The sequence below is a fragment of the Macrotis lagotis genome, chromosome 8, assembly GCF_037893015.1.
Source record: "Macrotis lagotis isolate mMagLag1 chromosome 8, bilby.v1.9.chrom.fasta, whole genome shotgun sequence".
Classification (NCBI taxonomy): domain Eukaryota; kingdom Metazoa; phylum Chordata; class Mammalia; order Peramelemorphia; family Peramelidae; genus Macrotis; species Macrotis lagotis.
Genome location: NC_133665.1, coordinates 255,850 through 273,316, shown reverse-complemented (window position 1 = coordinate 273,316; position 17,467 = coordinate 255,850). Strand labels below are relative to the sequence as shown.

Below are 17,467 nucleotides of genomic sequence, written 5' to 3'. Positions count from 1 at the left end.
TATATTTTATTTTTTTCCTTAAGATATAATTTCTCTCGCAACACATTCAATTTAGATCAATGTATAGCATGGAAACAATGTAAAGACTAATGGACTGCCTTCTGTGGGGGTGGGGGAGTGAGATTGGGGGGAAATTGTAAAATTCAAAAGTAAATATTTTTTTAAGAAAGATGCAGGTTCATAAATCACAATTATCCTTATGGTGATATTTTTTATGTTCATTCATAGCACTACAAGGTAAGATGAACAAGTGTTCCAGAAATAAGCCCTTGGGCACTTGATGAAACAAATGTCACCAAGTCCTAAATTCACCACAGATTTCAAGCAATTTTCAGGCTGAAATTTAGAAAGATTATGAAAAAAATACTAAACTAGAAGTCAAGGAACTTGAATTCTAGTCCCGTTCCAAGTATTAATTCAATTCAAATATATATGTGTGTATACATATATACATACATATATTATATGTGTGTATTAAGTATTTGCTAGGTGCAAGGCACATGTGATAAAATGAGCTTAAACAAGTCAATTCACCTCTCTGGGTCTCAGTTTACCTAGCTATAAAATGAGGAGCTGAACTATATGAGCTCTGGTGTCCATTCCGACTCTAATATTCTATAATTCAGTTAGAATTACACCTACAGATCAAATATAATATTACCAACTATAATTTCCTGGGCAAGAAGGATAGAATTAAGCACTGGGAATTCTGCCAATGGAGTCAAGTAACTGTGAGTCATGGGAGATGTGTCTTTTGAATGGGAGAGTTGATTACAACTGACTCTGAGAGTCTAGTTGAGTCAGGAAAGGAGTCCAAAACAGATCAGTTCCAAAAATACAAAGCAGTATGGGGCTTAGCTGTCACTGAAACTCCTTATTCATAAATTATTTTTCAAATGTCTATTAGAATATTTCCTTTTGTGGAAATGCATTTCTACTTTTATAAAGCAGAGTCAAGATCAGAAGGTCTGGATATTTGTCTTGATTTAAAGTACATAAAATAAGGGTGGCTGGGTGACACAATGGATAGAGCACTGGCCCTGGAGTCAAGAGGACCTGAGTTCAAAGGAGGACCTGAGTTCAAATCTGAACTCAGACACTTAATAATTACCTAGCTGCGTGGCCTTGGGCAAGCCACTTAACCCCATTGCCTTGTAAAAACCTAAAAAATTAAAATTAAAAAAAAAACCCTCTAATGTTCCTGCCAACTCTTTGATTCTGTGATTCCATTTGACTCTTACTTGCTTGGGAATTACTTGGAAAGTAATCATGTGCAAGATTTTACATTTTACCTATATCCCTTCAAGTCAAGTCAAATAAGCATTATAAAACACTGACTTTATTCTAAGCACTGTCATAATCTTTAAAAATAATAATAAGAAGAAAAAAACCTCTGAGTATTCTAGTAGACTAGTACACCATTGGCTCCAAGAGGGTCAGGACCATGCCAACTTACTCTATTTTTTTTAACATTTTATTCTCATTTTTTTCCAATTATATGCAAAGGTAGTTTTCAACATTCATCAACTTGCAAATTTATGAATTCCACATTTTTCCTGCCTCCCCCTTCCTTATTCTTTATGCCTAGAACAATTCCTCATATACAGAAAAAACTTAATACTAGTGTGAAAGACATAGTTACTCTGAGCAATATAATGATCTAAGACAATTTCAAAGGATTCAGGATGGAAAATGCTATCAACCTCCAGAAAAATAGCTGGTGAAATCTGAGTACAGAATGAAGCATATTATTTTTCACTTTATTTTTCTTGCTTTGGGGGGGGCACCAACATGGCAGATATGGAAATATGTTTTACATGACTTTATTGTATAATGAATGTCATATTACTTGTTTTCTTGAAGGGTGGAAAAGGGGCTAAAGGAAGACAGTGAATTTAAACTTAAAATTTTAAAAAGGAATGAATAATTTTTAAAATAAATATTTGTTTTTTGTTGAATATGTTATAAACTTCATGAGTACAGAACCTCTCAAATGCAATGGTGTCAAAATTGTTTACAAATATACCAGGAAAACACAATGTGGAGTCTTCAGTCAGAGCAGAGAAAGAATTTGGTGGTGGTGGCCACAGAGAAAGCAACTGAGGTACTAAGGCAGTCAAACCAATTAAACACTAAAGAGTCTCTGACCCCTTCTCTTCCTAAAAGCAGTTCCAGTGGCTAGATAGGATGGCTATTCACAAGCTGATAATCATTTGCCACTATAAAGTGCTTCACTAAGAATATGATAATTCAGAATCACCTGCTGTTGTGCCACCATCAAATTAACCACAGACAGAACAGGCTTCTCCTATACCTAAACTTGAGCCTGTTATGTTTCTCCTCTACCTTATAGTAGTATGACCATGGAAGCAATTGTGATGTCGTCAGAAAGGAAAATTCAAGAGGAGTTTTATTCTCTGCCACCACCACCCCCCACAGCATAGATCTCTTTCATTTAAGTATGAAGGAGTAGGGAAGGTCAAAGACATTTAAATGTCAGCTGCTACAGCAGGAGAATCCCTAAAAGAAGAGTTTCCTCACAAAACTGACTTCAGTGATACAGATTAGCTTACAGTAGGTAATTATTTTATTTTCATGCTAGTGTTACTCATGGCATTTATTTTCAACTAGAATAAGCTTCTTTCTAGTTCATTCTAAAAATAGTTTCTAAATCTTTCTCATCTAGTTGTATCAATCTTCTTTTTGGTTTCATTTCTATCTGAACCAAATCCCAGGATCCTGATCTTTCCTGCCAGGGAAATAAATGTATGGTTCTCTTTTAATTTTAGAGATGAACTAGAAGGTCAGACTTTATGGTCTTGCTGCCACTTTAGTCTCAACTGAAAGACATAGCCAAAAAAAAACTATTCTTACTGAAATTTTCACTCATAGGCAGCTCAGAAAATAAAATGCCTCTGAAACAACAATGGGTTTTTTTTAGTCTTTTTAGTTACTGTGCTATTTATTAGCTCTACTCAAGTTTTTTAAAATTTGAAAATCAAAAACAAAGGACATGCAGATTTCAAGACTATAAATAAATTAAAATATTTTAAAATAGAATAAATTAATGATTCTTTTGGATTAGGTGACATCTGTAGAGCAACACAAATTACCACGTGATAAATAATTCTACCAAACCAAAGTTCTTAAAAAACAAGTCTCAAGAGTTCCTACACATCAACTCATGTTTTGAAATTACATTCAATAACCAATCATGGTTAATGGAAAAAACTCCCTGACCTCAAAGAGTATTTAACCTCACTGAGGAGATGTCATGCAAATAAGGAGATAAGATACATGCAAATAGCTGGAGAATAGCTGTAGAACAAGATATAAATACGCGATTGGTCAAAAACATAATCAAACATAACTCACCAAAAGGCAGTTCAAATCTTGTATCTAGCAAAATTTTGTGGGGAGTTGGGTTCTTGGTTCCACAGACTTCATCGTCTTTCATTAATGTTTCTGCTTCCAGGATGGACCATTCCCCAGGGCCTTCCTAAAGGACCATAAATCTAAGATTAAACTTCAAATTCCTTTTGTATTTTTTTCTACAGGACCAGACCCTCTTGTTTGTAAAGTAGTTGTGGCAGGAGTCTCTGAAAATCAAATATACTCTAAGAAAGCAATCATGTTTCTCTTTTATCTTGTCTGTTCTTCACTCTGACTTTCCTTTAATGCAAGGGTCTTTTTCCTGCGTCTGTAAAAATGTCTTTTGATAAGTATGTTTCCTTCTTAAAACTATGTTTTTCATTTTATGCACTTAAAAATATTATTTTGAGATGGGGTCATAAGTCATTTGCCAAAAGAGGTCTATGAAAATCTTTTATTTCCTTTTTAATTGAAAAAAAGTTAAGAACTTGTATTCTTGGCTGGAACAGAGTAGTTTTTTACTGTGCTTCATCCCCTGCAAGATTTTTAGCATTTCCACATGGTGCAGAAGGTTCATAAAAGCCATTTCATTAGCATGAATCCCTTTAAGCAAAAATCCCTTTTAGATTCCTGTTCAAGATGTTCTAGTTTGGTTCGAGCTTTTCAGTTTTTCATATAAGAACAGATACTACCAATTAGTAAAGATGACTGACATCTCCATCAGAAAAGATGTAAATTAACCTCACCAGAATGAATCCCAAAGAAAGATAACACAAATAACTAACCTCGTCTGACTGCCGGATGGTCTTCAGTGCAATCCACACAGTGCCCACCATTGTGTCCCAAATTAGACCTTTGTTCCATACTTCTACACTTAAACCCAGATCCAGGCGATTGATCTCACTGATGAAAAGAAAAAAATAAGTCTTTGAGGAAATCCAGTCACTATGAAAAAAACCCCGAAACAAATCCAAATTTACCTATTTCTGATTTATATTTGTCATTAAGCTATCATAGATCTAGAACTGGAAGGGAACTCAGAGATCATGCAGTCCAAATCCCTCTTTTCATAGAAGATGAAAATGAGGCACAGAGAGGGTAAATTACTTACCCAAAGTCATAATATTAAGTGACACAGACTGAATTTGAATTCAGGTCCTCTGACAAGAGCTAGCATTTTTTTCCCACAGTACCATGCTGAGTCCTTAGTAACATACTGAGTGCTGAGAGATCGTCCTTCAATGGGATCTTTACCATCTACTAACGGTAAAAAGCACTGTATGACACTGAAGCAGCTCTAAGGTCCCTAAAATCCTATCATAAAATATATCTTCAGAGAAGTAATTTCTTTTTTGCAATTTTTTTCAGCAATTTTTCCTGTCTCTTCCCACACATGTTAAGGACCTAACTTCAGCCATTAAGCAGACATTGGAGGGAACACCAGGAGCTATACAAATCATGGTATCACATGGTTTTCAATTTTTAGGGAGGGATAGTCTGAGAAATTTTTGTTATATTTTTTTATGATACAAAAGGTAGCATAAGGTAGTATGTTGTGAATTAAACCTTGTAAGAGAAAATCTGGTTTTATAATCCTGCACCAACTATACTAGTTTGTGACTTTGTAAAGGTCATTTAACTTCTTGATGCCCTGGGCAATTGTCTAAGATTATAAGGAAAAGACAATTGGCAATCTATCTGCAAATGTACTGGTGGAGAGCTCCACACTGGGAGTTTCCCAGTGTATTCATAGGTTCAAACAAAGAAACAATACAAATAAATGCATCCCAAAACTTAACACTACCATCAAACATTTATATAGTTTGTAATTTTCGAAGCACTTGTATATTTATGTTCTCCTTTTATTCTTTTAACAATCCCCAAAAAATGGCAGGTCAGAAATAATATAAAGTCAGAATTAAGCCAAAGTCTTCTTGAGTTCAGATCCAGTTTTCTTTCTACTATTATTCTGTGTTGTCTCTTGTGATAAAGGAGGCATTTCTTTCCTAACCATTTCTCCAGGCCTATCCACATCCTAGAAATTCATAAAAATGGGGACACATAACTTTTTACAGGTCACAGGAACATGGGATCAGAGGTTAAGCCCTAAGGGAGACCACAGCAAGCAACAAGTCCATTTCCTACATCACACAGATGAGGTAACTAGAGCATGGAGAGATTAAGTGATTTGGTCAGTGGACTCAATCAATACAAACATTTAATGATTATTCTAAACTATGTAAAAAAGCCCTGGACTAGGTGGGGCAGGTTGAGAGATTAAATGCAGAGAACCACTATCTCTATGAATATATGAATAAAGAAACCTTAGATTTAAAAAGACTGATGTTTCCCAGGAGAAATAGGACAAAGGTCACCAGTCTTTTCATTCTTCTTTGGAGATACAGTCATTTCTACTTGGAGGAACAGAAAGGCATGAGTGGTACATTAAAAACTGTCCTCACTACAGAATTCTTTTTTTTAATATGAGGAAGCCGAGAAGGAAAAGAGATAGCCTAGTCAAAGGAGCAGAACAGAATCTAAGAGTTCTAAGAACATCAGCACCAAGTAGAGTGTTTAGCATAAACTAGGTAATTTAATACCGGTCGGTTCATTTAAAAGAATCCAAGTATAAGGCTTTTATTTTTAGCCTGACCTTTGTTACCTTCTGATGCAGTCTGGCTGATCACCAGCTGAAAGGGCTGAAAAAGGAAAGGTCTACCTCTGCTCTGCAGAATAAAGGTTTCTCCTGATTCCAGGGCAGGTATTCTATCCACTTTGCCACCCAACTGTCACCCTAAAGGTTTCTCTAATCATAAGTTTGGCAGGAGATGGAAGATGGAATAGCAAGAAGATAGGAAGACTACAGCTGAGGACTGTGAGGACTACAGCTGAGGCACAATTATAAGACTGTGTGGACTACAGGAAGACCACAGCTGAGACACAATTATAAGCCTTTCTCCCTTTGAGGGAGAGATTCACTAAATCTAGTGGATTCTAGAACAGGCATCATTAGGTGACTTTGAATTCATATGTATAACTGATGACCAGCTGGAGCAGAATCATGAAGTTTGGAGGGAAGTAGTACAGGCACCTAGCAGGGAGCAGCTGATCAGAGAATACTTTTAAAGTCTTGATAGTTTGGAAAGCTGGTTCAATCCCTGATTGTTGATACTCCTCAGAAAAGGCAGATTTCTCTCCTAATTATCTTAAAAACTATGGAAGCATGGTCCAACTCCTTCATTTTACAGACAAGCAAACCAAAATTCAGCATAGTTGATAAAGCTTGCCTGGTGGGGAGTAGGTCTGGAGAAAGCAGCATAATGATATGAACACAAAACATTAGCAGCTTTTTCATATTAAAGCAAATTATGTCATTATGTCTGGATCCAGAGTAAGGAGATTGTCTAGTCTAATGTAAGATGCCACAGATTTCACAATCACAGACTCTTCCCAATGCTCTAAGTTTTTTTTTACATAATAAATAAAAAGCAAGAATTTATTTGATTAGGCATTTATTAATCACCTAGCATCTGAATGCTGAGGAATCAAAAATAAAATATTACCTTCTTTGTTTTTAAGGTGCCTTCAATCTAGGAACAGGCCATAAGATTGGATATGAAATTACAACTTATGTACCATTTTGTGGGTAAGTCACTTAAAATTTCTCTGGTCTCAGTTACCTTATTTATAAATGAAGATGGAGTTAGACTACATATTTCTAAGGTCCCTTTCAGTTATATCTATTGTGATATAAGGAAGATCAAAGGAAGACAATTTTCAAAGAATATTATGTGTGTTTGAAACCAAGGAAAATATGCAATCTTAAAGTTCTCTACTGGCTCTAAAATTTTAAAATTGTATGAAATTAACATTGTTCAAGAGGGAATGGATGAATATTCATAACATGGTGCTTAAGAGAAGTATGAAGGGCACAGATGGAGGATTTAAAAAGTAGAGAAATCTCTTCCGAGACAGTAGGGAAGTCAGCAACAGAAAGATACAAAGACAACATGTACTGGGGTGAGGAAAAGCATAAGTGATATAACATAAAGAGTTTTTAGATTGGGGTGAGAGGATATGAGTCTAAAACCTGACACTTACTACCTTTGTGGTCTAAGGCAAGCCTCAACCTTTCTGAATCTCCTTTTTCTCATTTATAAAATGAGAGATTTGAAATAGATGGCCAATATATATACATATATATACATATATATGTATATATTCAGTTTCTAAAATTAGAAGGGAAATCTTCTATTTCTAAGGAGTTAAAAAAATTAATGAATGAACCAAGATCCTGACTATTCATTTCCCATAATTACCTAATATCTACAAAAATTTTAGGGCTAAGAAAATTCAGAATTTAGCCTGGAAGTCAAAAAACATTCATTGAATCACTGATAATGACTGTTACCCACGTAAGACAAAAAAGTATAGTATGTCCTGTGAACCCTGTACACAAAGACATTTCTTTGGACTGTGCCTTCAGTGATTGATACTCCTATTTAAAATACTGCTGCTTAGATTTATGGTCTGCTTGAGTCTACCATATGCCTTTGTTTGAAAAGAAAAAAAATCCCCTTCATTCCTGATTGTAGCATGGTACATTGATTAATCTCTCTATTCCTGTGTTCTAACACTCAACAGTTATATGCTAGAATTTGAGCTTTTGCCTCTATGTAATCCTCATCAGCAGTTGAATATCAGAATTAATTATATCCCTCCTCCCATATTCATCCCTATAATCATAATAAATTTTCATCCTAGCTTTGATTTTCAGTATTTGGTTACTATATATTCTCAGTAATCCCCCAGCTAAACTAGATGATACATTGATATATACCTTCACAAAACTAGCTCTTCCACATAGTCAACTAAAACATTCATGGTGATATATAACTTTCCGAAGCAACAACATACTAAGGAACTATAAAATGGGGACAATGTGCTAAGTCATACTAGGAAAAGACTCCTGTGACTCTGATGTTGAGCTTAGGAGAAATTAAATAATAAAAGCCCAAAGGCATGTTCAGGGGAAGGGAACTGTGTATATGGGGACCCTGTGTTTCATTTTGTTCTTAATTTATTTTATTCTGAAATTAAGAAATAAAACAAGCATTTCCATAACACAGAGGAATAGAAAAAAGATCACTGCAAATGAAATTGCAACTCTACTATGTACAACTTGCTATTCCTTTTAAATATATAATAGTCATAGAGATGGCTACCATCAAATATGAATATGTATATATGTATGTGTGTAAGTGTCTATATGTAAAACTATTATATAAATCTATTTATCAGTTCTTTCTCTGTATATACAGATAGCATCCTCTTTCAAAAGTCCTTTAAATATGGGTATTTAAAACAGTAAAAGTGACAAAGTTTCTCAACGTTGTTCTTAAAACAATACTGCTATTACTGTATCCCATGTTCTCTTGGTTCTGCTCATTTTGTTCATCATTATTTTGTGCAAGTCTACCCATGTTTTTCTAAGATCATTGAGCTCATCATTTCTTACAGCACGGTAGTATTCCATTACAATCATATACTATAACTTGTTCAGCTATTCTCCAATTGATGGGCTTTCCCACAATTTCCAATTTTTGCTGACACAAAGAGAACTGCTATAAATATCTTAGAACACATGGGTTCTTTTTCTTTTTCCCTAATCATCCTGAGAAATATATAAAAGTGGTATTGCTGAGTGAAAAGGCAGAGGTAATTTACTAACTCTTTGAGCATCATTCAAGATTGCTATTTAAAATCATTAGATTAGTTCACAGTTCCACCAATACTGAATTTGAGGACCTATGTGGTTGATAGACACCAACTGATCCAGTATTAAAGAATTTACTGTGATTATCCCAACAGAGACCACCTAGGAATAATGCATTTTATACTTAAGATCTTTTCCTATAAAACAGGAAAAACCAGGTGGAACAGCAGAAATTATTATACAAAGTAACTGTGCTGAAAAGTTCATTCTACTTCAGTGTTTTCATTAAAAATATTTCACCTACTCAACTATCCCTAATGGCAAATACAACTTTGACATAGGAGCAACTCTTAATAACTTATTTCCCAATTCTAGTTCATTTATGCAAACTCATAGTAATGAGACTATCATTCAAGAAATAATAATAACATTTTAAATATATGCCACCTTACCAAATACTTAATCTCTAAACTTTGTAGAATTAAAAGATTTTAAAATAGAGAAACTAACTAAAGAAATAAAAATCAAGTGGAAACAGAATAAGACATATCATTCCTGGCTGTCCTGCCTGCAATTAGAGTTATCACAGACAATCTAAGTCAACTTAAAAAATTAATTAAAATAATAAACAACTTCAGCAATGTTGAAGGATATAAAATAAACTCACAAAAATCATCACATTTTATTGAAGGAAAAAACAACAAAAAAACTGACAAAACCTCACAAGAAAGATATAAAGAAAAATTTCATTTAAAATAACTATAGATGGTATGAAATACCTGGGAGTCTACCTGCTAAGACTCATGAAGGAACTATATGACCAAAAGAACTCTTTACACAAATAAAGACAGATCTAAATAATCAGGGAAATGTTAATTGTTCGGGGATAGATGAGCCAATAAAACATAAAATATTGCCTAAATTAATTTACTTATTCAGATAAATTCAAAAGAATTACTTTATAGGGTTAGAAAATGCATAACAAAATTCATGTGACAGAGCAAAGTGTCAAGAATAACAAAAGAATTAAAGGGGAAAACTGGGAAGGGAGATCAGTAGTACCAGAATGCAAACTATACTACAAAACTGTAATCAACCAAACAATTTGGTACTGGGTAAAAAATAAAGGAGCTGAACGATAGAACTGTGCAACTGGATGGTGCAAGAGATAAGAGTACCAGGCTTGAAAACAGGAAAACTCATTTCCTGATTTCAAATCTGACCTCAGAAACTTGGTAGCTGTGTGAATCTGAGTTATTCACTTAACCCTGCCTAAGTTAGCCTCAGTTTCCCCATCTATAAAATGAACTGGAGAAACAAATGGCAAATTATTTTTACCAAGAAATCCCAAACAGTATCACAAATACCATGACTAAAAGAACTGATTAACAGCAATACGAAGAAGCAAATGAGCATCCTAATGTAGTATTTGATAAACCTAAATATCCTAGCTATTAGGGCAATAATTCACCATCTGACAAACATTGTGAGGAAAACTGGAAAGTAATCTGGCATAAATTAGGGGCAGACTAACATTTCAGAATACATAACAAGAAAAGATCAAAATTGGTGCATGATTAAGACATAATGGTTGATATCATAAACAAATTAGTATACCAGGTAAGAAATTACCTGTCAAATTTATGTACCGAGGAAACGTTCACCACCAAACAAAAATTAGAAAAGTTCACAGTATGCAAAATTGATAATCTTGATTCTACAAAATTAAAAAGTTTTTGCTCAATTAAAACCAATGCAAAGGAAAAGCAGAAAATTCAGAAAAAATCTTTGTAATGTATTTCTCTGATTAAAGGCTTCATTTCTAAGATATATAAGGAATGGAATAAAAATTATAAGAACAAGAATTATTTCCCAATGGATAAATAGACAATGGACGTGAACAGAAAATTTTAAGAAGAAGAAATCCAAGTTATCAACAGCTATATATGAAAAAATACTCTAATTCACTAATAATTAGAAAAATGCTAATTAAAACAACTATGAGGTATTACCTCTTACCCATCAGATTGATAAGATAATAAAAAAGGAAAATGGCAAAGGCAGAAAGGGTTATGGGAAAACATTATAACACAATTGATGGAGCTGTGATATAGTTCAATCATCTTAGAAAGCAATTTAGAAATATCCTCCACCCCACAAAAAAAAAACTATTAAACTATACTTATTCTTTAACCCATTAATACTGCCAGTAAGGGGAGCGGAGTCAATATGGTAGCATGAAGGTAGCATTTCCCAGGAACTCCTTCCCCAAAAAACTCCAAAAGCCGTCAAATTATGACTCCAGCCAAAATTTAGAGGGGCAGAACCCACTGAAAGACTGAGTGATACATTATCCCAGTTCAACATAACTTAGAAGTTACACAGGAAAGGTGTGTTTTACCAGGATCAGGAGTTGGAAAAAGCTCCAGTCACAGCACAGCCTGGAAACAGCTTGAAGGGGTGGTGAGAGAATTCTTCTACACCAGAATGAGTATGGAGTGTGGAGTGAGGAGCACTTGCTGCAGAAACTGCAGTGAGAATCAAGAGAAACCAGCCTACACCTCCAGAGCACAGCCCACAGATGGTAAGGGTGTTAGGGGAGACTGCAAAAATTTGCCTGCTCTCCCTGGAGGCAGAACTCTGCTGTTTGCTCACACTCAGATCCAGGTTGCAGTTTGGGCTTCCATACTAAGATAGTCAAGCAGGGCCCCTCCTTACAGATCCAAGGCAAAGAGGAGTTCTGTGGTCATCTATAGGCAAGAGAGCATAAGACCTTGGAGAAATAAAGGTCCCAGTGGAGTGTCCTCCCCCCCAAAAAAAACCCAAAGCCTTGGAAGTACTGTAAATTAGTCTTGGGCTGAGGAAATGAGTAAACAATAGAAAAAGAAGAATCTGATCATAGAAAATTACTTTAATCCCATGGAAGATCAAAACGCATACTCAGATGACAACAAAATCAAAGCTACAGTATTCAAAACCTCCAAGAGAAATAGAAAAATGGGCTCAGACTATGGATGAGCTCAAAAAAGAAAAGTAATTAAGGGAGGCGGAGGAAAAATTGATGCAATATAGAAAAAACATGAAAACCAAATCAGCAGCTTGGTGAAAGAAATACAAAAAAATACTGAAGAAAATAATATGTTAAAAACTAGGTTAGGTCTAATGGAAAAAGCAAAACAAAAGGCAAATGAGGAGAAGCAGAATTGGCCAGCTGGAAAAGGAGATAAAAAAGCTCTCTGAAAAGAATCACTCCTTCAAATGCAGAATGGAACTAAAGGAAGCTGATGACTTTGCAAGAAATCAGTAAGAAATAAAATTCTTCCAAAAAAGTCAAAAATTATAAGAAAATGTGAAATACCTCATTGGAAAAACAAGGGAACTGAAAAACAGATCTAGAGGAAATAAGTTAAAAAATATTGGGCTACCTGAAAGTCATGAACAGGAAAGAGCCTAGACTTCATTTTTCAAGAAATAATATAACAAAATTGCTCTGAGATCCTAGAAGCAAAGGATAAAATAGAAATTCATGGAATTTACCAGTTACCTCCTGAAAGAGATCCCAAAAGAAAAACTTCCAGGAATATTATAGCCAAATCCCAAAACTCCCACATCAAAGAGAAAATTCTAAAAGCTGCCAGAAACAAACAATTCAACTACCAAAGCTACATAGCATTACACAGGATCTGGCAGCATCTACATTAAGGACTCATAGGGATTGGAATATGATTCCAGAAGGCAAAAGAGCTTGGTTTACAACCGAGAATCAACTACCCAGAAAAACTAAACATTCTCTTTCGGGGGGGGGGGGGGGGGGATGGACTTCAGTGAAACAGGGGACTTTCAAACTTTCCTATTAAAACAACCAGAGCTTAACAGGAAGTTTGATCTCTAAGTACAGGACTCTGGTGAACTATAGAGAGGTGGAAGAAAAGGACTAACTATGAGGAACTTAATGATACTGAACTGTTTGTATTCCTGCATGGGAAGAAGATATTGATAACTCATATGAACTTTCTCTTTTATAAGAGCTGTTACAAGGAGCATATATAGACAGGGCACAGGAAGGAACAGAATATAATGATATAATATAATAAAAAAATGGAATCAATGGGTGATAAAGGAAAGTACTGTGAGGAAGGGAAAGGCGATGAAGAAGAAGCCAAGAAATTTCACATAAGAAACAAGAAAAAATGCTTTTTCAATGGAATGGAATGGAGGAAGGCAAGGGAGAATGAGTGAGCCTTCATTCTCATCAGAAATGGCTCAGAGAGGAAATAACATACATACTTAATAGGGTATAGAAATCTATCTTACCCTAGGGAGAAAAATGAGAAGAAAAGGATGAGAGAAGGGGCAATGGGTGGAGGGAAGGGGATGGAATAGGTGATAGAAGAGAGAGAAGATTGTGGGAGAGGGTCCTCAGATACAATTCACTTTTGGATAGGACCAAGATGAAGGGAGAGAGAAAACAGAATAAACAAGAGTGGAGAGGAATAGAGTGAAAGGAAATACAGCTAGTAATAGTAACTGTGGGAAAAATATTGAAGCAACTTCTTTGGTGGACTTATGATAAAGAATGCAACTCATTCCAAAGAATCTAAACACAGACTGAAGTACATTTTTTTCTCTCTCTCACTATTCTTGAGGTTTCTCATCTTCTTTCGGTGGGGGGTTATGTTTACTCTTATAACAAAATTATTGTGATAATATAAAATGAATAACTCAAGATCCCCCAAAAAGACTGTATAGGAAAATGATTGTATTTTTAAAAATGCAACAATAAAAATATAAAATGGAAAAAAATATCACTAGTAGAACTATACCCCCAAGAGACCAAAAAAATAAGAAAAGACTTCATATTTATAAAAATATTTTTATGAATGTTTTTAGTGGTAGCAAAGAATTGGAAACCAAGGGGATATTCTTTAACTGGACAAATAAGATGAAGCAAGTTATGAGACAAGAATTCAATGGAATATTATTGACCAGAATGAAATGATGAAGGGAATCATTTCAGAATAACCTGGGAAGACATATATGGACTGATGGCAAGTGGCAGTACAAAGAGAATAATTTATATAATAAAAGCAATAATATAAAATAACAAACTTTAGAAGACTTAATTCTGGTAACACCATGATCAGCCAAATTCCAAATGATTCATGATGAAACAAGCAAGAACACTATCACCAGAGAGAGAGAGAGAGAGAGAGAGAGAGAGAGAGAGCTGATAGACTTGGAGTATAACTTGAAGTACATTTTCTTCTATTTTATTCTCTTTTTTAGAACATGGTTAATGAGGAAATTTATTTTGCTTGTCTATATATATTTAGAACGGATTTTATTTATTTTTTTTCTTCTCAACATGTGGTGGAGGGGGAAAGGAGGCAGAAAATTGAATTTTTTTAAAGAAGAAAAAAATGAATGGGAAATCATAATTATAAAGTATGTGAGGTACATAGTTTAAAAGGCATTATCATCACTGCTTTTCACATCAGGAAGCTGAGGCTTGGCTTGGGCAGCTAGGTGGTGCAATGGATAAAGCACTGGCCCTGGAGTCAGGAGGACCTGAGTTCAAATCTAGCCTCAGACACTTAATAATTACCTATCTGTGTGACCTTGGGCAAGCCATTTAACCTCATTGCCTTGCAAAACAAAACAAAACAAAAAAAAGGAAGCTGAGGCTTAGAGGTTAATTGAATTACCTGAGTAAAGTATTGATGCTAATGGCAGAAACAGTATTTAAGCCCAGGGCTCTCCTGACTCCAGATTCCAATACTCTACTCTACCATGTCTCATTCTACCTAAAATATTCATTTAAATACTTTCAAAATTATTTCATTAATTCATTAAATATTAATTTAATGCTTTGAATTCTATCAGTTGTTTAAGATAATTTAATGTCTCATTCATTGAATTAGAGTTTATTCAAGTATCTGTCCATGAAACAAATACAGGACAATTTTGGAACAATAAAAAAAAATTCTGATGGCATACAATTTTTTATATGGCAAGTTATACCTACAAGGTTCTTTCACAGGTATTATCTGTGACAAGCTGGTAATCCCTAACCTCTAGGCACTAACTTTCTAATGAAGACAAGTATATGTATATATACATACAGAAAAATCTAGAGTGAATAAATAAAAAGTAGTTCAATACAAAGTAGTTTGGAAGGAAGTGTATAAGCAACTGGAGGGGGAAAGGAATCAGAAGCTGGTACTTGAGTGGAATCTTGATGGAAAAGAAAGGACAGAGGTAAAAGGACATGCACTAGTGCCAGGGCACAGAGACAGAAGTGAGTAATAAAGTCAGTATGACTGTATCACAGAGTACAGCAGCCATGGTCAAGTTGTGAAGGGTTTTAATTCTAAAAAGAGGAGTTTATATTTTTTCCTATTGTTGACAGGGAGCCCCTACAGTTGGTAAAGTAAGGGAATGACATAGTCAAGTATGTGCTTGAGGAAATTTACTTTGGTAGTGGTGGGCAGAATGATAAAAGACTTGAGGCATCAGAGGGCAAAATAGTTAATGAAAGAATACATAGATCCCCTCCAGAGAGGGATCCTAAAATGAAAACACCAAGGAACACTGGCCAAATTCAAGAACTATAAGGTAAAAGAGAAAATCTTTCAAGCAGCCCGAAATTCAGATGCCAAGGAGCCACAGTAAGGATTACACAGGACCTGGCTGCATCACCATTAAGGAATCAAAGGGCCTGGAATGCATTATTCCAAAGAGAAAGGGAGCTTGGAATGCAGCCAAGAATTCACTACCCAGCAAAATTGAGCCTTCTCTTCCAGGGGAAAATATGGACATTTAATGAAATGGGAGACTTCCAATTTTTCCTGATGAAAAGACCAGAACTAAATAAAAAATCTGCACTTTGAAAAGGAGACTCAACAGACACATTAAAAAGTTATTTTACATAAAAAAGAGTAAAGAGAAAAAAAACTATCCAATAAGATGAAACTGGCTATATCTATTTATCCAAAGAGCTTATATAGAATTGGAACCAATGAAAATCAGATTTACATAACTGGGCAAATATCAACTACTCAAGGATAGTCCAAGCTAATATAATAAAAATGACAATTCTATGAAAATTAAACTACTATTTAGTGCCCTACCAATCAAAATTTCAAAAAAATTACTTTAATGAGTTAGAAAAAATTGTAAGTAAATTCATATGGAGAAATAAAAAGTTGAAACTCTCCAGGGATTTAATGAAAAAAGTACAAAAGAAAGTGGCTTAGCCCTACCAGATCTAAAATTATATTGTAAAGCATCAGTCATCAAAACTATCTGGTACTGGCTAAGAAAGAGAGCGGTGGATCAATGGAACAGACTAGGTGCTCTTCTTGATAAAATCTTCTGGGAAAATTAGAAGTTAGTATGGCAGAAACTTGGATTAGAACAATACCTCATACCTTATATCAGGTTAAGATCAAAATGGATACAGGATCTAGACATAAAAAGACAATATTGGGATGGCTAGGTGGCACAGCAGATAGGGCACTGGCCCTGGAGTCAGGAGTCCCTGATTTCAAATCCAGCCTCAGACACTTAATAATTACCTAGCTGTGTGGCCTTGGACAAGCCACTTAACCCCATTGCCTTGCAAAAAAAGACAACATTATAAGCAAACTAGGAGATTAAGGAATAGTTTACCTGTCAGATCTATGGAAAGGGAAGTAGGATATGACCAAGGAAGAGATGGAGATAATCATTAAAAACAACCTATTTAATTTTGATTGCATTAAATTAAAAAACTTGTTCACAGACAACCACTATAACCAAGATCAAAAGAAATGTAGCAAATTGGGAAACAATTTTTACAAATAGTATTTCTGACAAAGGACTCATTTTTAAAATATATAGAGAACTGAGTTAAATTTTTAAAAAAAGCCATTCCCAAATTGACAAAGGGTCAAAGGATATGCAGAGGCAATTTACTGATGAGGAAATCAAAGTGATCCATAGTCATATGAAAAACTGCTCTAAATCATTACTTATTAGAGAAATGCAAATTAAACCCTCTCTGAGGTACCACCTCACACCTCTCAGATTGGCCAATATGACCATAAAGGACAATGATCAATGTTGGAAGGGATGTGGGAAATCTGGCACACTAATACATTGTTGGTAGAGCCATGAACTCATTCAAACTTTCTGGAGAGCAATTTGGAATTACACCCAAAGGGCAATAAAACTGTGCATACCCTTTGATCCAGCAATACCACTACTGGGTTTGTACCCTGAAGAGATGATGAAAAAGGGTGAAAATATACTTGTACAAAAATATTCATAGCAGCTCTGTTTGTGATGACAAAGAGCTGGAAATTGAATTAATATCCATCAATTAGAGAACAGCTGAAC

General features: G+C 34.9%; 1 protein-coding gene and 1 long non-coding RNA gene across 9 annotated transcripts in view; one reads left to right on the top strand and one right to left on the bottom strand.

Moving 5' to 3' along the window:
- LOC141495153 (protein unc-13 homolog B) overlaps positions 1-17,467 on the bottom strand; it is a 369,137-nt gene that overhangs the window by 229,271 nt on the left and 122,399 nt on the right. For all 4 annotated transcript variants that reach the window (XM_074196148.1, XM_074196150.1, XM_074196149.1 and 1 more), the window contains 2 exons: positions 4,158-4,275; positions 3,376-3,499 (listed from right to left, as the gene is read on the bottom strand). In XM_074196148.1, coding sequence (XP_074052249.1) covers positions 3,376-3,499; positions 4,158-4,275 — 242 coding nt within the window. The remainder of the gene's footprint in view (positions 1-3,375; positions 3,500-4,157; positions 4,276-17,467) is intronic.
- The window catches only part of LOC141495155 (uncharacterized), a 129,638-nt gene continuing 114,600 nt past the window's right edge, over positions 2,430-17,467 (top strand). For 3 of the 5 annotated variants that reach the window (XR_012470676.1, XR_012470675.1, XR_012470673.1), the window contains exons 1-3: positions 2,430-2,574; positions 5,448-5,531; positions 6,952-7,018. This is a non-coding gene — a long non-coding RNA (uncharacterized LOC141495155). Of the gene's footprint in view, positions 2,579-5,447; positions 5,532-6,951; positions 7,019-17,467 lie in introns of all 5 variants that reach the window. The other 2 variants (XR_012470674.1, XR_012470677.1) reach the window with 2 other exon arrangements.